The sequence below is a fragment of the Bos indicus x Bos taurus genome, chromosome 1 (genome assembly GCF_003369695.1).
Source record: "Bos indicus x Bos taurus breed Angus x Brahman F1 hybrid chromosome 1, Bos_hybrid_MaternalHap_v2.0, whole genome shotgun sequence".
Lineage (NCBI taxonomy): Eukaryota > Metazoa > Chordata > Mammalia > Artiodactyla > Bovidae > Bos > Bos indicus x Bos taurus.
In genome coordinates this window covers 52186943-52214517 of record NC_040076.1, presented here as the reverse complement: position 1 = coordinate 52214517, position 27575 = coordinate 52186943, and the positions used below count along the sequence as shown (strand labels likewise).

Below are 27575 nucleotides of genomic sequence, written 5' to 3'. Positions count from 1 at the left end.
TGTTTAACAGATGCTACTGCTATACTACTTATGCCTTTTAATTAAAACGGCTTTAAAGCATCTTTATGTTTCTTTTTTAAGGGTTTCTTATCTCAATTCCTCTCACACAACTCAACAACACTCTCTGCCCTCAAATAAGCACCTCTGCTATGTAGAGATAAAACCCGAGGCACCAACAAATTTGGGGAAATTACCTAAGAAGTAGAAAACTTTCAGTCAAGGGTGATGGTTTCAGGATGGCAATGTTCCTTTGGATCTTCTTATACTAAAAAAGAACACATTCCTTTCCTTGACTTGACCAAGGGGGAGGCTATCCTATACTAACTGATAACCTTCAGACTCATTTCTTGATATACAATAATAGGCCCAATTTCAAAATTTAAGGCCAATAAAAGGGTCGGCCTCTGCAAAGAGAGGTGAACTGTGACTGAAAAATGAATGAAAAGAAAACAGTGATGCTCTCCTCATGAAAGAGAAGTCTCAAAGGCATATGGAGGGAGAGTGTACAGGGAAGAAGGGGAGGACCAACTCTGAATTTCAGTGTGTGAGAAAATTCAGTCATCTTGAGCCAAAATCTATACATATGGAGAAAGAACTCTAGACAAGACGTTAAAAATTCATGGAAATGCTTATCATTTGGATTGGATCTACATCAAATAGTTTATTTTTATTTTTTTTAATGAGTAGGAAGAAAAATGCCACTTGCTTCATGGTTATAAGAACATTTCTTGGTAGAGTCTACAGAGCCTCTCATTCTAAAAAGACAGGATGGGGCACATCTGTGACATTTCCTAACAGGCTTCTCGAGCCTCAGTAAGGCAGATGCACCGCTGAAAATACGGGGGCATGCAGCAATGTCTTCACTGGATTGACCACTTTAATACAGTATCTTTAGCTTATGCGAAATAAGAGGAGCAATTTTAAAATTCAAACTGTGTCTCTCCATAACTATATCCAAGTTTCTTTCTCTTGGTGCACAAAAAAGAAAATTAATATAGATATCTATAAATGCAACATTTTGGGATTTCAGAATCTAATGATCAGTTATCTTAAGATATAGGAATTTTTTAGAAAAACAAAACGTGTTATAATCAAACCTCTGGATTAATCTGTTTATTCATGTGGGGATGCTTAAGAACCAACTGTTCAATATGTCCAACTCTTTGTTCAAGAAAGATGAAATTAAAATGGTATTTACTTTTAAGATTGAATATGTAACAATATTACAAAAGCCAAAAATATTTTAATAAGTATTGGAAAAGGCAACATACAAAGAAAAAAAGTGAAAGATGAAGAGTACAGTAAAAAAAAAAAAGACATCAAGGGGGAGAGAGAAATTGGGTTGATAGCCCAGCTTGTGTGTGCACGTGCACGCTCAGTCGCTCAGTCATGTCCGATTCTTTGTGACCCCATGGACTGTAGATTCCCAGGCTCCTCTGTCCATGGAATATTCCAGGCAAGAATACTGGAGTGGTTTGCCATTTCCTACTCCAGGGCATCTTCCTGACCCAGGGATCAAACCCACATCTCCCCCATCTCCTGCATGGGCAAGCAGATTCTTGACTACTGAGCCCAAGTAGAGGTATGATGTGGCTGCCACCAAGAGGTGGCTCCAGTTCCCAGGGGCAGGTCAAGTGACATTCCTCAGGACTCTCTAGGACAGGACGGATGCTTGCATAAGCAGCATTCTTGAGCAAATGCTAAGACACAGGGATTCAAAGACTTGGATTCAGATCCTGACTTGGTTTAGCTGTGTGCTGTTGGCGAGTTAATTAACTGCCTGTACCATCATTCAAATGTAACTAAAAAAGATGCACCTGGCAGAGCTAATTTTAAGAATAAATTTAATGAGCTTCTGTTCTTATAAAATTTCTAGTAAATAAATAGGCTCTCAACAAAGGTTAATTTCAATTTCCTACTTCCTGTGGTTTATAAAACTGTTTGTCTATGTTGGGTTTCTGAACCCAATATTAAGATTTCTTGTGACAAGAATGCAAGTAATATATATTTACCCCTAACTCTGTGGACCACCTTTTAAATTATGAACTAGGTGATCCTGAAGCAATAATTAATTAATGTGCAACCCAGGTACAATTACGTTAAGCCTGTCCATGGAGGGAAGGCTGGTAACTCTGCTTTAACAGGTAAGGGCTAGAGTTACAACTAACATTCCCCAGGAGGAGCTAGCTGTCTTTCTGGATGTTAAGAACACTAACCATTTGTTATGTTGATAGTGAAAACTCTAATAAGCAATATTATTCTTTCCAATGGGATGTGTTAAACAAAAAAGAAGAACTTCTACTCAAATCATTTTTTCCTGTGCCTCTTAGATAACTTGGGTAGTCACTCATTCATTTGACCATATGTCCAGTCATTCCTGATGTAACAGGAACTAAGGAAGTTGTGTACATGGAGAATAAAACTGGTGCTTTGCTTTCAAAGTGCAATGGAAGGAAGCAGACATCAAACAATAACTACAGCCCTGAGTGGCAACTGATCTAAGAGGGGTGTGTACAGAGACTGTGCAGGACTTCAGAGGAAGACTGAGACGAGGACAAAGGACAGACAGACTGAAGGAGGAGCAGCAGTTCACTGGGAAGGAGGATGTGCAAAGGCAAGAAGTGGGCTTATGTGGATGGGAGTAAGCAACTGCACATGAACACAGGGCAGCAAGGGAGGTAGAGGTGGGAGTGGAAAGGCTGCCGCTTTCTGCTGCACCGCAAGCCATGGGGGCAGGGGTGGGGGTGTGTAGGTTAACAGTGCAGAGGTGTGACCTGTCATGGCCCAGCAAGGGTGACTGTGTGGTCGCTCTTCCTGAGCTCTGAATTATGACCCCCCCGCCACTGAATTCTTATATGACCTCTTATTTCCACAATTTATGAGGGCACTTAATAACACGCAGGCACATATTTAATTCTTTGGGCATGCATTATGAGTTTGTCCTCTGTGCTCAACTGTGAAACGCCACAAGCAGAGAAATGTCTGTGTGTTATCCCCCTCAGAGACCTGAGCAGATTTTAACAATGCCTGTCACCATTCACTTGCTATTAGGCACTTGCAGTGTACACATGAAAAGGAATTTGACTTCTTGGAAATGTCTAGAGGCTATTTGTGAGGAAGTACTAGAACTGTAATATGATAGGTAAGAGCAAGACACAAAGAAAACTTTCATCAGGGACTCCTAAACCTGCAGAATCCACCTGCAATGCAGGAGATTGATTCCTGGGTTGGGAAGATCCACTGGAGAAGGGAAAGGTTACCCACTCCAGTATTCTGGCCTGGAGAATTCCATGGACTATATGGGGTCGCAAAGAGTTGGACATGACTGAGCAACTTTCCTAAACCTGGATATGAAAGATGAAAGAGAATGATGCCTGACCATTGTGGGTGGGTAAAGAAGTTGGGCTGGATTTCAAGCACTTTTGGGATGAAGACTGAAAACCTAAGAAAGGAACTCATCTGCGGGTAATCCATTTTGAATAAAAATATGAAATACCTGAATTTACAAAAGACTTTCTTACCTTCCCAAATGTTCCATTAAATAGCAGAACACTCAATTATATACTTAGAACTTGATAACTTTCTGTGGGGCTTTACTGAGTTCAGAAGGCTTTCACATCTGATCTCGTCTGATTCCTTACAACTGTGTGATTCTTTGGGGATATCATTATGCTAAATGGAGGATGAGAAAACTGAGGCCCAGAGAAATGAATGACTAATAAACACAGGTTGCTTAAGATAAATTCAGGCCTTGTGCCTGCCATGAGTCAGATGGTGAGATGCTCTTTTTCCCAAACCACACATTTCTCTTCCGCTGGAACCACTGACGCCATCCTCAGTGGGGGTGTTGCCATATGCTAGGCCTGGGACACTAGATTTATTCTATAGTACATCTCTATGAAAGGAGAACCACTTACAGCCATTGCACAGAAGAAAAAACAGAGGACAGAGAAGTGAATGCTCTTGCTCAAGGTCTTCCTTACAGTTTTCAGCTGACAGACGCTGCACTCAAACCCAGGTCTGAGACTTGCCTCTAAAACTCCAATGATTAGATAATACTGCTGCTCTCTGCTCTCTCAGGACTCTTCAGAAATGAAGCTTAGTCACAGAATAAACTATATTCAAAGTAAAATTCTTGGCTGGCGTACTCCCTTATATTTTCCTGCACGGCTAAATAGAAACACGTGGTAAACAATAGTCTCCCGAACCCCAGTCATTGTGGAAAGTATCACCAATCACATCAGAAGGGATGAGCTGGGTTTGCATGTTATGGTCTCCACCCATGTTCTGTGAAAGGGGTAAAGCTGAACGGGACCCCCAGGCCTCAGGGCAGCGAGGCTTCCCACCGCTAACCTGTGCACGTTCTCCATGGCGGCCACTTCGGCCAGTGCGGCAAGGCTGAAGAAGGCGGACACGGCCGGCATCTCTGGGGTGCTGCTCCGCGTCTCTGCGGCCTCCCTATTGTGTGAGCATTCATCACTGCAGCCTGTCTCAGTCACCTTAGGGAGACTCCTCTGCAGTTGTTCCCTTGGTTTGTCATCTGCATCGGAAGGGAAATTCATCATGAGAGAGGATCGCTCTGTTTTCTTCGGAGAAGGGACACAGAAAACTCAGTGCCAGACAATGTGAAATGAGCTAATATGCTTTCCTGCTCACTTCTGTCATCCATGGAATATTAAGGCTGTTACAGAATCTCTTCTTCCATGGGAATAAAACTTTTATTGAGCTCAGCTGCAACCACAAGCAGCATTATGCCCTGAAGCCGAGCAGAGGAGCTGTGTTTTATCCAAGGTCAAAGAATAGGTCAGTCTTGGACAGAGAGGGGAAAAATGGGCCTTGGTCAGAGTAAAACCCAAGGGACTTCTGCACAGGGGCCAAGGAATGCTGTAAAATGGCCCTGCAAAACTCAACTGACCAAATACTCTGATGACGCCACAGCACACCTACTACGCATGCTGAGTTACCAATACTTAGAATGGCCTAACTAATCCCAGTGAGATCCTACACTGTTTGTTTTGAAGACCTTCTGCAAGGGAGACAAAGGGCCTTCTGGTATTTGTGAAGAGGTGGCTGAAATGCTATACCAATACACGGGCTGGAAATGATTGCACTTCATTATGCAGCCCTTACACATGAGGAGGAGGGGGAGGAATCCTCATCATTTTTCAAAAAACAGCTTACCTACAGAAAGTAACTGATAAAGGCTGTAAATGTCATATATTAGAACATGACAGTGCTATATGCTTTTCCACATAAAAGGGAATGTTTTCTAAAAACCTTTCACTCCTCCTACAAGCAAAACAGAAGCTATAACAACTTAAACAATATGAAAATGACAGAACAGAATCCAGAATGGATAAGGAAGGAGAGCAGAGCTTCTAGGCTAATTATCAGGAAAACTAGATTCTAGTCCTTACCCTACACTTAGTAGTTCAATATATTCTGAAACAAAATTCAACCTCTGTGAGCTTCACTTCCTATATAACAGTAGAACTAGGGGTCTTTAACATGCTTTAAGGTTTAACAATCTACATATGTAAAACACAAGTGCACAAAATCCACTAAGTGACTTCTAATTTCTATCTTACCATACAATGAGTCCACCAACTGGATTAACCTAAATCAGATATTTATAAATATCACCCTCAAAGATCATTCACTTAAAATTTTTTTTTAAGTGAATTTTTTTTTAAGGTCCATTCCTATGGGCCTTTGACCTTTTTCTGGAAACTGGATCGGGGGAGAGGAGGGAACACCTCCTTCAGCACTGATAGAATGAGATGCTGGAGGCACTGAAAGGCAGAATGGCAATGGCTAACACCACTAATGCTCTGCTGGTGGAGCACCCCAAGACGTGAGGGGGAAGCACAGTGTCACTCTCGACACCATTCCTTAACCTGGGTCCCTCGAGGCAATTCCCACAGAGGCCGCCACACGGCAAACAGACCACAGGCCACAAATGAAAATGGAGAAACTCACTGAAAGTTAATATCTGGTTACCGAGTAGCCTAGAGAACCAAGAAATCGAGAAGCATTCTCAGGCTCCTTTCGTGGTCTGAATCAGCTGTATAGGATGTGTGGGATACTTGCTTTCTTAATTCGGGGGTTTACATACCCCATGATCCGGCTTGTAATGACTTAAATAGTGAACCAAGGACTAAGATTCATCCAGTACTTTTAAAAGTCTCAGATCTTTGGGAATTTACATAAGAATCTGTGGTTGTGCAAGCTGAGAAAGACAGGGCAGATAACAGTACTAAAAGCTACCTTTTCTTCCTAGGAACTCTGGATGTGCTCTTGGGAAAAGACCTATGATTTTAACACAGAGACCAGAACATGTATGTTTAGAAGTCTGCAGGAAACCAGTTCTCAAGGAGACCCTGAGAGAGAACCCACAGAGCAGACCTACTTTTCGGGGAGGACCCACAGTTGGCTTAGAGTCACTTTCTGGCCACTGAGGCCATGGTGGCCCCTTGCTTGCTCCGGTCCTTTCTGTCTAAGCACTTCCTTTTCTTACCCAAAGTGCCTCCTGCTGGTGACACCCGGCCATCTGCTGTCCTGACAAGGTGTGTGATCTTGGTTTTCCTTGCTTTTCTCTTTTGGCTGCCCACCAAGGGTTCTTGAGTTGTTGTTGGCTCTGGAGTGTTGGGAATGGATAGGGCATTTTTAACCTTATAAGCAGGCTCTGTGGTGTTTTTGTCTTCTGAAAATATGGCTGCAACAGGACAAACCATATACAGTTACACACAAAAACACAAGTGTTACTTGTAGAAGGAAACATTTCTAAATGTCCGACCCATTTGAACGAGAACTTAAAGTTTTCAAAGTACTGAGGGAAAAAAGAAATATTGACCATAATTTTAAACAAATATTTCTTTAAATATTAAGTACAGAATAGGATACCCTCTGTACCCCCAACAGAATACTGTACTAAGAGGCTAGTGGAGTAACATTTTCTAAGTGTTTGGATCTTGCAGGTTGTGGGGTGGATAAGTGTGTGTAAATATGAATAAACTGTGTCCCAACAGACAAGTCGCACACATGACCACGATCCCTATTTGAGATACTTTTGACCAGCTAGTCTGGAGACTAGTCTACCAGATAAAAGAAGTTTCTTTCCTTCTGCGGATACTGAGGTTAAGTACGTGCTTCTTAAATTTACACTTATATTTGTTTTCAACCTCCAGGTTGGACTGATGAGAAAAGAAATTGTCTGTGAGACCTGATCTTCTTTTATGCATACTGAGTGCATAATAGAAGGACCTGGCAAACACTGATGAAGCTAGCTCGTAATGAAACTCTCCCATTGGCAGAATTCAAGGACAAGATAATGTGCTTTAGGGAGATAATTTAATAAAGTACATGTCAGCGGAATTCCCTGAAATGTTAGTTTCAGGTTTTCTAATTGTAACATCAGCGAATCACTTAATAGCACGCACTTGTATCTTATTAGTCACTGTGTCAAGAGTAAGGAACACATTTGCCACCAAAGACCTTGCTCCCAGTTCAAATGGGTCAGGAATGCTGTGTCTCTTCGTTATTTATTTCCTTAGGAGTCTGTCCCTCTCCCTCCCCCTTTAATTTAAATTAAGACAGGAAGATGCAGATATGAGTACAAAAAGCATTTAGGAGTATTTCTTTGTAGTCAAGTTTCCTGACTGGGAGAAAGAGGCATCTTTCCATTTTTAACTGTCCAATCTCTTAAGACAGTTCTAGAAACTGTTTTTGACAAAAAGAAGGGGAGTGTGGGTCAGGAAATCAACTTGGAGGGCATCTGCAGGTGCTTATTAAAAGGTGGATAAGAAGGCAGACATTGGAAATAACACAGTATATGTAATGTAGAAAGACAAGCTAAAATAAAAGGAACACAGCACAAGAAATAACTCAAGGTGTGAAAAAATGCATTTATTGATATAAATACTTATATAGGCTTCATTTAAAAATTTTAATGTAGCCCCCTAATGGGTTTAGGTGCAGCCTTGAGAAAGGAGGCTACAAATCAGTAACAATTTTGCCCTTAAGCATTTGAAACCAGGCTTCCTATTCCAAACAAGTGGGATATCATTTCAATCACATCAAGAGAAACAATGTAAAAAGCAGAAATCATATCATGATTTGTGGCTTGGTCTTGCTATATTATTGCATAATAGACATCTGTGTGTGGACAGGCTTAAGATAACAGTTACTTAAAAACAAACAAACAAACAAAAACTATTTGGCAATGCTCCCAAACATCTTTTCAAGCAAGTAATTAAAAATTAGGAAGAAGGCTCCTTTTAAATTATAGATCTGATCAGGTCAGTTGTGGAATATTGATACTTTGCAGTTAGCTTCACATAGGCCAGTGGTGGTATATATGCATTAAAAAAAATTTTTTTTTTAGTTTAAACTTCAATGAAAACTACCAGCAAAATAAAAAGATAATTTGGTCAGAAACACTCCAAAAGTGTTTCATGACTCTGCATTAGCCCTGAAATTCAAGCCTCCTATATAAAGAAGCCAAAATCTGAGTTTACAATAACGTCATTGGATATTCATAAGCTTCAAAGTCTAGTTTCTTATCTAGGCCGATCAGTTGTCCCTTCTGACTACAAGGGGAAACTTGTGATCTCTGGTATGATCACTGGATTACAGATAGACCTTCCAGACAAAGCATTAACCTCTGCTCTCTTTTTCTTCCTCTTCCCAGAAAAATCTAGAACTTGTGGAGATAAGGGTGTAGCAGGATTCCAAAGATGAAGGGTGCATTAAATCCAAATTACTGCTTGTATAAGAAAAGAATCAAAAAGGTCAGAGAAAAGGCATGGACACCAGAAAAGGGCTAAGAGGGTTGGGAAAGATGACCTGGTTTCTATGGCAACAATAGGGGGCTAATGGAAATATCAGTCCCTGAAGATTCTATTCTTGACTTTTTAATTTACTAACTGTGGGACCAGGGGTCTCAGTTTCCTCATGTAAAGATGGAAGCTGGATGAGACTACCTCTCATCCAGCCTGAAACTTCTTTTCATTTTGCCACACAGCCTAGAATCAAGGTCCTGGCGGTGTTTTCTCCAGTCAGCTCCGGTGTCTCAAGGCTGTGGGAGAGCCTTGACTGTGGGACTCCCTTGACTGTCAGCTTTTTGTTTTCAGTGAGACTTCAGATATTTTAACTTCTTTCCAGTGGTTACTCATTTTCCTATATGTTTCCAGAAGAAGCCAAGGGTATGGGTGCAAAGGGTTTGCAAATGGGAGGTGAATCAGGCCTTAAAGGCAATGGGACCGGGGGATGCTCAGACACCAGCAGCCAAGGAGCCGCGGGGTCAAAGGCAGGTGGCCAACAAGATACCAGTAGACCATGGGGTCACAGGGATTGGGAGGCTGGGAAATAGTAAAGGAATGAATCAGGCTGTAGGCAAGTGAAAGATGAAAAAAAGGAGAACGCCCTAGAAGTTCTCATAAATCACTGCAAAGGAGGCAATGCCACCTCTCCAGACGCTGTCTTCTCTAAACCACTGTCAGATCGAAAAGTAATCACAGGGCCTGTAGACCATCCACACTGGAAAAAGGCATCTGGGACTTCCCTGGTGGTCCAGTGGTTAAGAATCTGCCCTCTAATGCAAGGGATGTGGGTTCTATCCCTGGTCGGGAACTAGATCCTACAGGCCATGGGGCAACTAAGTCCATGTGCTGCAACTTGAGAGGCCCAAGGGCTGCAATGAAGAGCTCACAGGCCAGTTAAGACCCAACACAGGCAAATTAGAAAATTTTTTTAAAAAAGAAAAAACTTCAATATAAAAAAAAAAGGCATGTAATGTGATCTTCCTGTAGCTAAGAGGAAAAGGGCAGAGTGAGTCTGTCCCATGCTCTGACCCATGGGTGACCCCTAGAACATCTTGTCTTATCTGGTGGCCTAGACCGATGACAGTCTTCAGGGTCAGTGCTCAGGGAGAACCCTTTCCTAACACAGAAGAATTGGGGAAAGCAGGTAAAGCTAAGTCAAAGACGTACAGCTGAACTTTGAACAACACAAGTTTGAAATACACAGGTCCTCTTGTAAGTGGATATTTTTACATTAATACATACTACAGTACTATGTAGCCCACGGCTGGTTTAATCTGCAGATGCAAAACTGCTTATACGCAGGGCCTAGAGGGCTAGCTGTAAAGTTACACATGAATTTCTGACTGAAGGGGTGAAGTGGGGGGTGAAATGACTGTTCAAGAGTCAACTACAGCTGTTTGAGACAGAACAGTAGATCTGAGTCCAGCAACATTAACAAAGAGAAACTATTTTTATCATCCTCTCCAACTAGCTGGTTAAAGGATCTCAGGCAGGAACCCTGAACACATGTAGAAATTGTGGTCTACTGGGACACAATTTATCTAGATTTACATACACTGTCCTCCCCACCAACCTGCAAGATTCAAAACAAAGGCTTAGTGGTGCAAGAAAATTAATCAACAGAAACCTCAATTAAACAGTCACGAGACCAGAAGGGGGAGCTCTCAAGCCTTGTGATGATAGTAGAGCCCAACAGGAAGAAAGACCTTTCTTCTTTCCTGGCTGGGACTCATACAATGAAAAGCCACACACTTGATTTACCATAGCCCTCCCAATCCCAGTTTCTTTCCCCCTCTATAAAACTCTCCTTCCTTTGACATATCGGGGCTTGCACACCATGGTTGCACACCCCAAAGTTAAATTCTCTGCTGATCCAGAATATACTCATCTTTGCTGCAGAAATAACTGGCAGTCTGTTAGTTTCAGGTCAACAGTGGTGAGAAACAGGAAATGAAAAAAGCTTAGGGGAACAGCCCAAAGACCTGTACCAAGACAGCAAGATTGCTCCTTTCCCCTGCCCCTCCCCCTCCCCCTGCGCTAAACTAATGGAAATGTGAGAAAAGGAAGGTTTTGTCCTCTAAAAACAAATTAGTCATTTTCTCTTTGGGCTTGTAACTGAACACACAAACCTACCCAAGCACTGCAAAACAAGTCCACAGAGCTGCTTTTTATACTCCATAATAATCATAATACACTTTGAGCATATCATGTGAGAGTGATAATGTGAGCTGATTCCTGGAGTAACATTAGGAATGTGGCAATAAGAGACTGTCTTGTTTTCCAAACTCTGCTCCCAAAATGTAGAGTCAGTTTTTTGGTGAAGGAGCATCGCACTTGTACTGTTACCCCAGGAGGCCATTAAAATGCTCCAGAGTCATTAATTCACATGCCAATTACAGGAGTCACACTTGCACTGAAATTATTATAGCCAAATCTGGACTCTCACGGCCATGGGTTAATCTCCCATGAGCTGAAAATGCAGTCAAAAGCTAAATGGAACACAGGAGTCAAATGAATGAGCCTTATCTAAGACCCTGGGGGACTCTGCTGAAGTTAGAAAGCAACTACTCTGAACTTACGAAGACAGATCAAGTTAGCCTGACTGTGTGGATATTTCAAAAATCTAACTGTAAACTAGACTTTTCTTCCCTGTAATTACATTTATATAGTGCAAAGAAACGAATTTTATGGACATACATAGTCTGAGATTTCTTTTTTTTTCTTATAAAAGATAATACTTATAATTCCAGCAAATGAGGGCTACCCAGATATGCCTGAAAAATGTAAAATGTAGCGGTCACTGTGCTTTGGTGCCGGTTTCTTCCCTTCCTGTTTACATTGGCCAGGCTTCAATTCCTTATCAGGTATTTGAAGCTGATAAGGTCTCCTTAAATTGACTGGAGCTGCTGTTAAGATTCATTTATGCAAAAAGTAAACGTGAGAACCCCCTGGAAACATAAAACAATATTAAGTAGTAATCATCCCCATCAATATTATTACAATTAGAAACCTCTAGCTTAAGCATGAACTTATGACACTGTAACTTGGTGGAAAGAAAACACAGTGGCAGAGGGAGGTCACCTTGGTTTTTCTGAAAATTTTACCTTGAATTCTAGCCTATAAGGCAATCTTTTTTTTTTTTTAAATGATTTGCAAGTTTAAGAAGTGGTTCAGCAATTTGGAATTTTAAAAGCATGGGGGAAATGCTTATAAATTATAAGCTTAGCATTTAAACCTCAGATGTGACTACTAAACCCCTGAAAATTTCTAATATTTTAGGGGAGAAAATTCACAGTCAATTGTACTCAGGATAGTGTAAGTAAAGGATAGTGAACTTTAAGTCATCTAACAGAGTCAGAAGCAGCTAACAGCTGCATATGTAGCCTCAGTGGAATCAATACTTCATTTATAGGCATCTGTTACAAACTTCTAACGTCTGTCTAACCTTTGCCCAGGATAGCCTACACATGCTACACTGTCCTGATTACGGTTTCCTTTTTCTGTCCTCATAATAATCTCCAAGATGAAGTTTTAACAAGGAATGACGTGGACACATATCACATAGTCACCACCTGAACAATAAAATGGAGGGGATGTTATAAAAATAAACAACAAAAAGTCACTTTAAATTACTGGTTAATTCCCAGGGCTCAATCTGATTCCTTTTTGTCTGGCTATGTAAAATGAATTTGCACTCTATGCTAAAAGATATGCAATTTTCAGTGCCTATTCGCCAAAGTTTCATTCCATACACATTAATAATAAATATAATTAAATATCAAAGATAATAAATATTTCCAACTAAACCCTTTTGATGCCTAGAAGATTAAAAATTAATTTACATTTCTGCCCTCCAAATGGCAGAAATTTAGGGCTTCAGAATATGGTATTTTCACATATCACAGTTATCACAGTAATAAAATCATCAAAGTGTTAGAGGGGAAATGAAATGTACAGTTCATGTATTACTCTGCCTTCTCATTTATTTCACCCCTAAACAAACATATTCTACAATAGAGAACAAATGTGGAGAGTGAATCCTATGAGGTTAAAGGGTCTGTCCTACCAGAAACCACGCATTAGTGGCAGGTCTGGGATTAGGAATCAGATCCCCTAATTCTTACTTACTCGCTCTTTTACCACCCTGCACATGTTGTGATACCTCCTTTTAGATGAGGTAGGGTTTTCACTGTTTTAAAATTAAAATATTTAGAACAGCATCATTTCAAGAAAAGAGTAATATTGTCTTAAATGCCTCTTTCAGATTCCTCTGATAGTGCATCAGTGCCTTACATTTATCAAATCTGTGCAGAACATATTTTTAAAATACACAAGTGTGAATGTATATCAATTTAGGGATGTAGGATTTAATACTGAGAGTGGCACAACAATTCACATGTTGTTTGCCAGCAAAGTGCAGAAATGATACTCTATAGAGGCTGTGAATGTGAAATAATAAGTCAGAAAGGAGACATATTGCTGGCATTTTCTCTAAAAGCAAAATGACATAAAAGCAGACATGCAGTTCATGTGAACTGTGCCAACCAAACAACGAAAGTTCACGTTAATGATGAACTCAAATTTGAATATTTTTGACAAATATATTTAAAAATGAGTGTTTTTTTAATAAAACGTGTATAAAATACACACGTTTAGGCCACGTGTGTATTTTAATTTTTTCTCTTTCAACAAAGGAATGAGAGTATATTCCTTGATTCCTTTGGGAATCAAGAGACATGGACTTGTTCATCAAGTTCCCCTTTGTAGCCATAAGTAAATAAACCAAAGGGGTAAATCAAAAAGATCATCATGAAAATCTCTCCTAATTTTCAAATGAAGTGACTCCTCATGACACGTTGGAAAAATGTTCAGCTTTTTAAAAATATCTAAATGGAAAAGAGTATCAGTGGGAAGAATGGACGTATGGCTTTTTACCCACCGCAAAATCTTCATTTACCTGTAGTTCAATACTTAGGAGGAATTATATAAAGTCACAAATATGACTGTGGGAAATTTGAAATAAAATCTGCACTTCTAACATTTACCAGTCAATATGGGGCTTTTCTTTGGCTACCAAAAGCCTCAGGGACATTCCCTTTGATCACAGTCAAGAGGAACTGGGCAGTGGGTTGGGGAGGAAGGCCGGGTCAGGAATCACTTCTGCAGGGCTCCCACCTCCAGGAGAGCCCTGCGCTGCTCCATTGGACTTCCCAAGAGCATCCTCTTGCAATGTGAGCTGCAATACTGAATATTTCCAGTTTTGAAACCTCTAATTTGGGACTTCCCTGGTGGCCCAGTGGTTAAGAATCTGCCTTGCAATACAAGGGACACAGGTTCAATCCCTGGTTGGGGAACTAAGATCCCACATGCCACGGAGCAACTAAACCCGCACAGCACCACATGCCACAACTAAAAACCCAAGGCAGCAAAGTTAAAAACAAAAAAACCCCTCTAATTTCTGGTTATTGTGGTTAAAAATCCCCCTTTCACAAATTAAACTCCACAGCCTGACCATTAGTAAGATAAAAATTTTGTCACTTTTGAATTGGTTCATAGTGCTTTTCAGATCTAATATATCCTACTTTTCTATCTATTCATTCAATTAATTTTTAAGAGTTTGATATTGAAACTCCAACTGAGTCTTAATTTATCTACTTAAAAAATAATTGTTAATACCTAATGGAACTGTATGTAATTTTGTTTTGTTTTTTCCAAGTCTCTGGTAAAAGTGTTATCATATTTTAATAATTTAAAAAACTTAAAAAAGCAAAAAAACTATCAATTTTGATTTGAAAATTAAAAATAACTCAAAATTAAAAAATAACAGGTCTAATGCTGTTGCTTAATTCTGTATAAATTGGTGTCTTTTTAAATCTACAAAAACTATGCCATTTCCAGCATAGTCTACCTGAAACGATACAATGAATGTTGCTTCCTTTACCTTCTGTAGGGTGAATGGCATCCAAGAAGAGTTGCTTGCTTGACCATTTATCCCCACTTCCTAAAAGCAGTAACAGAAAAGGAAAATGAACCTCTACTCCTAGTACAGACACATACACTATAAAAATAAGACAATCCACAAAACCACCTCAATAAAAAAGCGTTATAACACAAATGAAACACAATTTTACTTCAACTATTTAACTCTCAAAACCATATTTGCCAACTAATTAGGCCATATCAGAAATGCATTAAAAGTAAACAAATTTGCATTTTATAAAAACATTGTTGGATAATTTCTATGACTTTAATCGAGATTAACCTCGAGATTGGTTAAAAGATAAAGATAAAAGCTGACATTTTACCTAGAGAGAGTTCTCCACTGAAAGCAGAGAATAAATACCAACATATAAAACAAAACTAAGAGGCTGAAATGCAGGTGAAAATAAAACCCAATAAGTAAAAGGTCACACACAGGAACACTCAGGCATGTATGTCTACACACGGAAGACAGCTGCATTTAAAGCCTCATTCCATAAACACAAAGGACTCCACATCTGGCCATGCAAGTAGGATGCAAATGGGCATCGGATGAGCAGGCTCATGGCAGTCACAACACTGACATGCAGGAGATGCTCGAGAAAGACTGACTTCCAGGACACGTGGCTGTACTGAACCAGACGGGGAAATTTATCTTCTGTGTGAGAGAACAGAGGCCTGAACTGTAGAGAGGGAAATCTTTAGATGAGCCCTGAAGAGGTTCAAGGGCCCATCCAGATCATGACAATGACACCGATGCTCAGAGTAAAGGGAGGGTAGAGTGCGTATGTCTCTCATGCCCTCTGGAAATAATGGTTATGTGACTGAAGGAGGTGGGAAGAGCCTGACAAGCTAAGTATATAGACAGAAAAAGAGAGAGAAAGACAGGTTACGACGTAGGAGTGGAATCCCCCTTGACAAGGATCCTCAAGTGTCAGAGAAAGTATAGAAATTGTGGGACTTTCATATGAATATGAAACTGGGAAGATTTCAGGAAGCAGGAAATGTGGTCCTGCTTTGACGGCTGCCAAACATGAGAAAAACGAGAACAGGCAAATGAAAATAAGTAGAGAAGAGCTCATGAAGACTAAATTTAAAAATGTACCAAATACAAATAAAAAAAAGCAGTTTTAGGATTCATATGGAACTCTGAAACTAGAGACAAATAAGGGATTTGAGTACAGAAGTGGAAAAGATCCCTCTTTGCAATTAGCTGCAGAGTCTAGAAATAATGAATGTGCCTGCGTCAGAGCTGATGACATTGAAGCAAGCAGAGGGGAGGTAAAGGCGAAGACGGTGCAGTGAAGCGTCACTCAAAGATGAATCCACAATGGAGGTGGCTGGGAAGTCTTAATGGAGCATGGAAGGCACCAATACCTTTTTCCGGAACATTAGGCTTCTCCTTTTTGTGCTTATATTTGCTGACAATTTTGTGGAATAAGTTCTTTTTCTGAGACTGGAAAGGACCTACAGACAATATTAATATAAATATATTTAAAATTTACAATGCTTCATAAAAAAAAACTCCGTGTTTCTAAACAATTACACCCTCCCCCAACTTGTAGAATAAGCAAACTGATTCACAGGAAATGTCATCTTGCATCTTTTCTCATCCAACTCGTGCTTAGCTCCCTTCCCTAGATTTACTGAAAAACCAGTGAGATTTTCCTTAGAAATATATCTGACAGAAGTCTCCATTAGGGCTGGGACGCCCTCAGCAGAAACTGCAGATGTAGTGGCTACAGCAGACCACAGCCAGTAACGGCAGTACAGAGGTAGTCTGTAATCAACAGAAGATTTTACTTTAGATTCCTAAATATCACGAAGGCAAGGATGACATGGACATTTTGTTTCTCCTAAGTAACTGCTCTTCACAAGGACAGAACTTTGAGGATGACTTTCAGGTTGGCCTGATAGCATTAGATAGCTTTCCATCCTATTCTGAGGATATTCTAGGAAGAAAAGATTGATTTAAAAATAGAAAAATACTTGTCAAGACCTTTTTGTGGAGGGTGGCAGGGGGAGGGGAGTAGGGAATGGGCAGAAGTCTCAAGCTGCATCTTAGTTTGCTCAGATAAAGAAAAGAGACTTGGGGTTTTTCAGTCACCATCAGAAATGGCAACAACAGCACTGACCTCCCCAAAGCAGGTTGCTTTCTACACTTTGAGGATATTCCTATGTGAAACTGACAATCATCTTACATAACTTCTGTTTCCTCATGTGTAAATGGGGATAATAATAGTGCCTAACTCACAGGGTTGAAGTGAGGATTTTAAAAATTAGAAGCTCTCTAAGCTGCTCCTGCTGCATCTACCCACCTACCAGGATCTGCACCCACGTGCCCTGTCTTCCTGCCAGAGGCAACTATCTGTGCTCCTGTCTAAAGTATACCATCAAATGGTTTTCATGTTCCCAAATATTTGCAGCCGTCATCAATTTGAGGACATTTTCACCACCTCAAAAATAAACCTCATATCCTTTTAGCTACTATACTCCTCCCTACATCTATAGTCTCTGTATCCCAAACTGCCCTGTCTAGAACCTCCACTACAATGTTGAATAGAAATGGTGAGAGTGGACATCCTTGTCTTATTCCCTATCTTAGGGGGAAAGCACTCAATCTTTCACCATTAAGCATAATGCTGGTTGCAAAGTTGTTTTTTTTATGTCTTTTATCAGATTTTTAAGTTCCCTTCTGAGTTTGTTGGCTGTTATCATGAAAAAGATGCTGAATTTTGTCAAATGTTCTTTCGACATCTACTGAGATGATCCTGTGGATTTTTCTTTGTCCTTGTCCTACTGCTATGGTATATTACAGCAACTGGATTTTTGGATGTTAAACCAGCCTTGCATTCCTGGGGTAAAACACCAGTTGATTACAGTATATAATTCTTACATGGATTCAGTCTGTTAGCATTTTGTTAAGGATTTCTGTGCCTACATGTGTTAGAGAGAGTGGTCTGCAGTTTTGGATTTTCTTGTCTGTGTGATATGTTTGTCGAGTTTTGACATGAAGGTAATACTGGCTTCTTAGAATGAGTTGTGAAGTGTTCCCTCCTCTTTTAATGTTATGAGCAAGCTTATGAAAAACTGGTATTAATTATTTAAACATTTGGAAGAATTCAGTAGTAAAGCCATCTGGGTCTGGTACTTTTTTGCTTACTAAGTTCAATCTTCATACTAGTTATAGGTCTATTTACATTGTCTATTTCTTAAGTCAGTTTCAGTAGTTTGTGTTTTTCCAGTAACTGCCCATTTCATGGAGGTGGTCTAACTTATCAGCATACAATTATTCATAGTATTCCTTTTCAATCCTTTCCATTTTTGTGAGGTTGGTAATAATGATTCCTATTTCACTTCTGAATTTGTTTTCTTTCTTTCTTGGTAAGTCTAGTTAAATGTTTATCAAGTTTGTTTTTCTTTTCAAAGAATTAGCTTTTGGTTTTAATGACTTTTCTCCATTATTTTCCTCAGCTAAGTTCAGTTCAGTCGCTCAGTCGTGTCCGACTCTTTGCAACCCCATGAATCGCAGCACGCCAGGCCTCCCTGTCCATCACCAACTCCCGGAGTTCACTCAGACTCAAGTCCATCGAATCAGTGATGCCATCCAGCCATCTCATCCTCTGTCGTCCCCTTCTCCTCCCGCCCCCAATCCCTCCCAGCATCAGAGTCTTTTCCAATGAGTCAACTCTTTGCATGAGGTGGCCAAAGTACCGGAGTTTCAGCTTTAGCATCATTCCTTCCAAAGAAATCCCAGGACTGATCTCCTTCAGAATGGACTGGTTGGATCTCCTTGCAGTCCAAGAGACTCTCAAGAGTCTTCTCCAACACCATAGTTCAAAAGCATCAATTCTTCGGTGCTCAGCTTTCTTCACAGTCCAACTCTCACATCCATACATGACTATTTTCCTATTCTTTATTTAATTAATTTCATTTCATTAATCCCCTCTCTAATCTTTATTATTTCCTTTCTTTTACTTTTTTAGGTTTAGTTTGTTCTGCTAACAGTGTCTCAAGAAAGGTTAGGTTATTGATTTGGTATCTTTCTTCTATTTTAATATATGAATTTATACCTATAAACTTCCTTATAAGTTATGCTTTAGCTGTACCTATAAATTTCAGCATGCTATACTTTCATTTTGCTCATCTCAAAGTATTTTCATATTTCCCTACTGATTTCTTCTTTGACTCACTGGTTATTTAGAGTGTGTTGTTTAATTTCCACTTACTTTTGAGTTTTCTGAATTTTCTCCTGTGGTTAATTTTTACTTTCATTCCACTGTGGTCAGAAAACATAATTTTAATCATTTCAGTCCTTTTTGTTAAATGTTCCAGCATACTGTGTGTTCTGGAGACTGTCCCATGTGTACCTGAGAAGAGTGTATATGATGCTGTTGTTGCGTGGAGCATTCTATATATGTCTGTTAGGTCTAGCTGTTATACAGTGTTCAAGTCTTCTCCTTTGTTAATCTTTGACCTAGTTCTATCAAACCTATTCTTTTTCCATATTACTGCTCACCTTCTGAAATATTATTGTTTAGGCTTATTTACTGTCTGGTACTCCCAGACAGTATATGTAACCTCCATGGCAGCAGGGTTCTTTGTTTTCATTCAGATACATTCTACATGCCTAGAATGGTGCTTAACACATGAATGATTTTCAACAATATTGTTGCATGAATAAAGCTCTTAAAACACTGGATGGCATAAATAAAGAGTTCAAGAAATGACAGTTGTTGCTATTATTACTGATAACATAAAGGTTTACAAGTGATTTTTGAGGACTATACCAAGTCATCCTTCTAAATAACCAATAACAAATATTCTGAATTGGGTGGTAGTGGTTTGAAATGGAAACAGAAAACACTTCTTATTTGTTTTTTGGGGTTGGAGGGAAGTGAATGAAAAGGGAAAGAAAATAAATTTAACAGATACAAAGACAGTATATCATGTGGATGATATACACTAATACTATAGAGGTTCCTTATAGCCCATTTGCCATCATTCATATGTATTTTATACAATCCAGGAAGCTGTAAGGCTGGTGCACATGAATGACAGATGCATGGGCAATCATGGAAAACAGAAGCAGAAGAAAGCAGAAAGCAGAGAAACAATTCTGAGACTTCTCTGGATCATAAGGATCCTAGTGATTTACCAAGGGAAGATAATCTAATGATAACAAGGCACTGGCTCACAGGGAGAATGCTTTTGTTCATCACTGTGAACGAGGACAATGGGATCAGGAAATGGCTCACAGAAACAAACTGGTTTGATGTATGGAATGGGTTAAGAAAGAAGAAAAGAATACGTATTTTCAGACCCAACCATACTCGGAGAAACCTAAAAAGTATAATTTAAGGACAAAACTTAATATAGAGCTTGTCAATTTTAACATAAAAAGAGAACATCCAGGGAGGTTTAGTACCCAGAAGAGCTTCCGTAAAGTTATATTTTTAAACAGCCTTGCTGCTAGCCATCCCGAACTATAAAACAAATCTAAGCAAACGACAAGTTCAAATAACTTGAAGGAGTTTGATATGAGGATAAGATACAAGGATATTCACTGAAAAGCAGTAACTTTAGTCAAGAAGTGAACGATTTGACTCCTGTCCACCAGTATGGTATACATGTTTGATATTTTGTTCAAGGAAAATAAAGTCAAAATTTGTAATAAACAGCACATATACTACTATTTTTCCTTAATTATAATTAACATAGAAATGTCCAAGGAGGGAAAAGAAGGTAGGAAGTCAAAAACAGAGAAAAGAAGTTGAGAAGGAATCTTCCAGAAAGCAAACAGATGGCAACTGTCTTTCCATGAACCACCATCTCAAGTTTCCATGCCATCTCATTCTCCCATCTTCCTACGAAACCTCTTGAAAGACTGTTGGTACCAGTTTGCACTTCCTTATGACAGAAATCACCATTGCTGGCATACAAACTAGCTTAGGACTTCACCAACATTTTTGGGCAGGATGGCCTGTATTTTGAAGATATCGATTTTTTTTGCATCCCAACTTCACAGCTGGGTAAAAAATAGCAAAGACAAACTGTAATCTGGGACGGTCGGAGGCGTGCCACAGAGACACGGATAACAACGTTTTCAAAACATTAATGTTGTTCATGGTTTGCTGAAAAATGGACATGTTTTAGCTAAGAAGTATAGTGACACAGAGCCCTTTTAGTATTAGTATGGTATGAAAATTTTTCAAGGTCAGCAGGTGAGTTGAATTAAGAGAAGCTTGGTTTGGAGAACTGCAGTAGGAAACAAGTGTTAGGCGTAACTTGAATGGTGGTGCCAATGTCCAGCTTCTATAGTTTCATGTTTTTAAGCTATAAGAAGAGCAGAGGTTTTATCCTAAGACTAGGCTGTCATTTCGGTAATGAACACGTAAGTAATGAAGGGCCAATGAAACAGTAAATTCCTTTGTAATAATTTATAGCAAAGTGGCTGCTGAACATATGAATCTGTGGGCTGGAATAAGTTTAAGTAAATGAACCACAATCAAGTTAGGATTCATTGAGGAGGAGCCACCTTATTGGGCTAGACATGCATGTCTTGTTAAAAAACTCAGGATTATATTAGGCATACCTTTTATACCTGTAAATGTGTTGTCACCATGCTTAAGAAAATGTCTAGGGACAGTGAAGACTCTCAAATAGCTACAGGGCAAGAAACAGAGTTCTGCCCAACCTGGAAGCAATCACTTCCTGACGGGAAAGGGATGGCCTGATTTTCATCACATCTCAGCTCTTAAACATTATTAATATAGTCAGGTAAGCTCAATCCCAAACAGGGGATTCTGTCCTCAGTCTTTAACATTGTAAACCTGCTTCTTTTATTTCCATTGTGATTTTCAAAAATTTCAAATTCTTTAACCGTGGAAATTTGAATCTTGCAGAGTAAGCGTAAATTGGAAAAACATGAGAAAGATGAACAGTATGTTTGTTAATAGGCTAAAAAACAATGTGAAAAGATAAAAGAGATAAGGAAGGAGAAATTGAGTCAAGGGTCAAGCTTGGGCATAATTTAAACACTCCAAATTGAGCTCAATTAACTTTTTCTTCATGACCCTACTTGCTTGAAAATTACTATTTTACAGAGCACTCTGACTTCTGATACTTTTTTAAAAAGTGCTTCACACATTAACAGTATACTTAAAATAATTTGTCAAAACAAATCTCTTAAGTTACAATTAAATTTAGATTTATAATTCAAAGCTTTCATTTGAATATATACAAGTAACTGTGTGAGATAAACCAGAAAACACGATAGAAATGGGCTACTGCAGCTGACCTGCATTATGAATGAGAGATAACTTCCTGGATAATCTTAGAAGCAAAGGGAGAGTCTATGCCTAAATCATCTATATACTAAGCCTACTATAATGTAGCCTGGACCTTGTTAGAGGAAGGTAGACCCATTATATACACTTAAGGAACAGGGCAGAGACAGTAGAGGGGATGATGGAAAAGGGAAAGATTACTTGGAAATACAGATACAAATAAGATGACCACTGGAAAAATACAAGTATAAACCCAACTAGGTCCTATGATCTTGAGGTATATAACTATATAAATGCATACATAAATATTTCTTCTAGAAATTACATTTCATAAAAATTCTATACATTTTATATAAACTGGAGTAGCTTAAAAAAAAAAAAGAAATACCTAGTATAAGGCAGGGAAAAATACAATAATAAATGTTGAATAACAAATACAGGAGAAAATAAAATACAGACAAATGTTGTTGGAGAAAAAATGAGGTTTCCTATGAAAACATGCTCCTTTACTAAAGAATTACTGATCTCACTCACAATGTTTGCTTTGAACAATTCATTATGCAAAAATGCAAAGGGTCTAGACTCTAAGAAAACAATCTCCTCTATCCTCTAAAGATCAGGCAATTACAGCACAGCTGGTATGATAATTTCATTAATAACTTGTAGGATAGTACACGGGCACTGCTAATGCCAAATTATAATCAAATACAAATACTACTTCTTTAGTTTGCTAAATAGAGAATATATTATTTAATTTCTGTTTTATTTTAATTGCATTTTGCTCCACAAGTTGGAATGAGCAAAATCTAAGGTCTTGACAGCCTTCCTATTTATGCAATTACTGGTACACTGTGTAAGAACCAGGGACTTTGTGGCTTGAGAGGCATAACAGAAGAGTTAAGATGATATTGTATGAAGTATAATCCAAAGCTCCAAAAAAGCTATTTCACATCGAAAGAAATACTGTTAATCTCAGCTGGGAGAGGAAAAACATGTAACAGACAACCAAGACCCAAGAGAAGGTCTCATGAAAATAGATCCTAACTTCAGGGTTTTATAGCTTTACAAAAATAAATCTATTGTTACAGTCCCTGATAGATAATTCAGCCAACTTCAGAGCTCTAAAATGAATGTCTCCAACTGCAAGGAGTGGAGGAGGAGCATATGTCCTGCACATCAATCAATTAAGTTCCATTTTATTAGTTTGTCATGTATTTATCAGCAACTTTAAAAATCCAAGAATTATGGGGGCTCATGATACCTGGCATCTTTGGGCTCATGGACTGCTTTGCCTATTCCTAAGTATCTCCAGGGCACAAGGACTGTCATTTCACTCAGTAATCCATTACGGTGCTCAGCTACCTACCTGTCAACAGGCTGCTTTATTTCTTTCCTACCTATCTTGGAAAATCTCAGAACAACGTTATTTTATTTTCTCAGATGAGCAAACTTGGTGATGCAATATTTCTTTTTCAGTTCTTTATTCACCAGACTTGTTTTTATTAACCACAGCAGAAAACTGAGCTAATTCTAAAATCACTTTTACATTCCTTCCCACCTTTTATCACAAAGGGGGGATTTTCTTCACCTTTTCAGATTCACCCTGAGATACAGGTCTCCTTGTTGTTTCAGTTTCAGTGTAAAGTGGGTGTTTTAGATCTAGACAGAGAAAGGTTTAGGTTTCTTCATAGATATAATTTTTCCCTAGATATATACATTATGGACTCCCCCAAATCTGTGAAATTATATATAGTCATTACTATTTATCTTTGATCATTATCCATGATCGCTAGATTTTGGCAAGATTTTTGCAAAGATATATATCATTTTCTATCTACCCATTCATCTATGCATTCAGCTAAATACACACAAAAAGGGAAGTATTTTGATTTGCCATACAGCAAGCAACAGGTTGCCTCTTTTACAGGGTAATTATGAGAACTCTGCCATCAAATCCTGCTCAGAATTTGATCCTGGGAACAACAAACCCCCACACTAGTTCTTCATCTCTCATTCACTACCTCTAGAGGAGAGCTATCAAATGAAGTTTTCCACCTCTGTGTGGAAAAATAAAGGTATACTTACTTGCCTACCAACTTCCAGACCCAAAGTAAACTCAGAAGAGAAGTTCTGCATGGGGAGCAATACTGTGGCTTTGTGTAGGACAGTTCTTCATTGTACTTGAATGTCCTGCGCTGGTTAGGATGTTTAGAACTCTAGCCTCTGCCATACTAATGTGCCAGGGGTTGTGACCACTGAAAATGCACACCCCACTCTTTAAAACCCCTCTAATGAACCGTAGTGTTGCCCCTCATGAGTGCTGAGACTCCCCAAATCCCCAGGCCACGCTGACAATTTAAAAAACTTCCTTGATATACACAGAGGAGAATCTGATATTCTTGAAAAAGAATATGTACATAGCACTTCTCTAAATTTAATAAAACCAATAAAAATTATATTGCCAAAGTATTACGGGGAGTTTTCTCTTCATTTGGTTCAATTGACAGTTAAGAATGGAATCTCCTGACTAGGTGAATGGAAGGATTTCACTGCCCCAGAGTCCAACCTGTTGCAGACACACAGAGAAACAGATGAACTGGGTTTAGCCAACTGTTCCTGCTCAAGAAAAGCTCAACATTCTCAGTCTGAATTCTGGACACAAGAAGGTCGAAGACCGTGTATAATTAAGACCTGAATATGGGCAAATGTATAGGTTGAGATGCCCAAGGACAAAGGTTGAAGAGACTTAGGAAGAAGACAAGAGAGAAAAGAGTAAGGCAGGAACCAAGATAACCCTGGAAAGCAACTGAAATTCCAACTCGCTACTGCTTCAACTGCAAAGGGAGCCGCAGACGGTCAGAAGAAGCTTCAGTTAGAGTCTGACCATGATGCAGGAAGGCACAGCACACATCTAACCTTTGCTGGTTTTAGTCGGTTCTGCGGACATATTTCCAGTCTTTTTCTTTTTCCTTGGGACAGGTACACATTTCCGGTCAAATGTAACAGGACTATACTGAGGGAGGCTGTTGAATTTCTTTTCAAATTCTTCATCCAGCTTTGTTGAGCTAATGAAAGAGGGGAGGGGAGAGACTCAATCAGCACATGATGTAAATATTTAAAAAGAAAACAATCTAAGATATATTTTAAGATATTCCATTTGAAAATGGGGTTCCTTAAGAATTAGGACATCGCTAAATTCTGTGCAAGGACATACAATATCTTTTTAGAAATGCTTGAGATTATACCAACACAGTTTTCTTAATAAACTCACGTGACAGGTTATGTTATTACCTTAGAAAGTAGAAACATTATATAAAATAGCAGGGTATTATTGAAGTGGAGAATTTGCTGTTTTTTCCATTGGCACAGGAATTTTTTATTAAGTTCAATACAAAGCATATTCCATCCAAGTTTTTCATTCTAAAGATTCTCATGTATAGGCAAGTTTATTTATAGAAATTAGTAATTTATATTGATAACTTCGTAAATTAATTAAAAAAAAATTACTGACTAGTTTGTGTGCATGCTAAGTTGCTCAGTCGTGTCTGACCCTATAGACCATAGCCTGTTAGGCTCTTCTGTCCATGGGATTCTCCAGGCAAGAATATTAGAGTGGGTTGCCGTGCCCTCCTCCAGGGAATCTTTCTGAACCAGGGATAGAACCCTCATCTCTTATTGTCATCTGCATTGGCAAGTGAGGTCTTTATCACTAGTGCCATGCAGGAAGCCCAGTGACTAGTTTAGGACTTGATTAAAACACACATTTATCTGGAGAGTCCTGTGGACTGAGGAGCCTGGTGGGCTACAGTCCATGGGGTCACAAAGAGTTGAACACGACTGAGCAACTAACACACAAAGAAGATATAAACAAATATTCTGAAGATTAGAAAAAAATTCTGGACAGTTGACCAGGATGAAGACAAAACATTCAAAGAGAAAAGTAAAGCCAGTTTTCCAAGTATACACCAGCAGAGAAGCAACATGACTTTAACGCAAACCACAAATGACTCCAGAAATGCCACCAGCAAAGTTGGGAAATCCTTGGACTGCTGCTGACTGTCTCTACGTAGCCCCACAGCAATGGCAGTGTGCCTGCTGGAAGTGAGGCTGGTTGCTGGCTTTCGTTTATAGTGAGATTTATTAGCTAAGATGCAACCCAAACAGATGGGAGAAGCTGCAGGGGAACTGTTGTGCTTGGGAGATGGAAAATGGAAGGCATACTGGGAAGAGGGCAGCTTGGAGTACTCACTTGGCAGAAGTTAACACGTTAGGCTGCTACCTGAGAAATGTACTTGAGGTGTGTTCACCTAAGACTCTTTTCTCAGTCTTGGAGGAATGTACAAGAATGGGGAGCACAAATAGGACAGTCAGATGATCATCAGAAAGGCCCCCCTGAAAAAGGCCATTACTAAGTTCTAACAAAGCAGTTAAAGGTGATGGCTTGTGGGTGATGTTCCTCCCTTAGTAAAATTTTCTTTTCTCATTTGAGTTAATAAATTATAGTACTGGAAAATCAGATAATATCTGATACTAATCAGTTGCTGTCAGAAAGCTATCTATAAGACGTGAATTTTTTAGATACTCTGGATAACCAAAAGAGAAATATGAAAATGTAAGCTGTAACTCCTTAGGTCCCTTGGGACTTTCCCCTGCCTTTTTTCACCTAGAATAATTACCTATGTTTTTCTTAAAGAAGTCTATAAAAGTAGAACTGCCAATACAGAGTGAATTTTCCTTGGCCACAGGTAACTAAACAGCACATTTTCTGTGATAAAAAGGTTTAAAATACTCATTTAGAAATCTCAGAGAAGATTGACAGATGTGGCATTTTTCACTGCTCATGAACTATGTTGGCATGTGCCAAATAAAGCAAGCCCAGACAATCTGATTCTGACAGGCCAATATTTAAAGAAGGGAGAGGGGGAAAGACCAGAGTTGTACCACTGATTTAGCCTGCAGAAAATCACACCCCCAGTTAAACACATGTGGCTTCCTAAGAAACGATTAAAACAAAAACACCCCAATCTCTTTTCAGGAACAGATTTGCAAAAGACTGTTTCACTTTTCTTGTTCCTCAGAGAAGACTGGTAAAAACATTCAGGAGTTTCTAATAGAAGCACCAGAGAACTTTCTGCTGGGGAGCCTTCAGGCCTGCATTATTTATTCCCTTGGGCTTTCACACTGGCTGCCATAAGACCTATACCTCTCTCAGTGTGTAGACCTACAGGACAGTGGTAATTCCAGAAGATGGAGAGCACTGGCTCTAATGCTCAATTGTCACTTTTTAAGAAAATCCCGCAAATACTTCTGTGCTTGACAATGACAAATGTGAGGCTTTTCATGTCACTGTTTAAGCATAATGTCGGCAAAATAATCTGAACTTTGGACTTTAAAAAATATTAGAACAAAATATATAGTTATAAATATATCATCTCAATATAAATAATACTGAGGAATCATCCTCATGAGAAATACTTTCCACCCT

At 39.1% G+C, this 27575-nt stretch overlaps 1 protein-coding gene across 14 annotated transcripts in view; it reads right to left on the bottom strand.

The window, feature by feature from the left end:
- Nucleotides 1-27575, bottom strand: part of BBX (BBX, HMG-box containing) — a 297884-nt gene that overhangs the window by 5937 nt on the left and 264372 nt on the right. For 10 of the 14 annotated variants that reach the window (XM_027566187.1, XM_027565800.1, XM_027566521.1 and 7 more), the window contains 5 exons: nucleotides 25007-25155; nucleotides 16179-16268; nucleotides 14764-14823; nucleotides 6518-6715; nucleotides 4354-4540 (listed from right to left, as the gene is read on the bottom strand). In XM_027566187.1, the coding sequence (XP_027421988.1) occupies nucleotides 4354-4540; nucleotides 6518-6715; nucleotides 14764-14823; nucleotides 16179-16268; nucleotides 25007-25155 (684 nt within the window). The remainder of the gene's footprint in view (nucleotides 1-4353; nucleotides 4541-6517; nucleotides 6716-14763; nucleotides 14824-16178; nucleotides 16269-25006; nucleotides 25156-27575) is intronic. The other 4 variants (XM_027566433.1, XM_027566604.1, XM_027566769.1 and 1 more) reach the window with 4 other exon arrangements.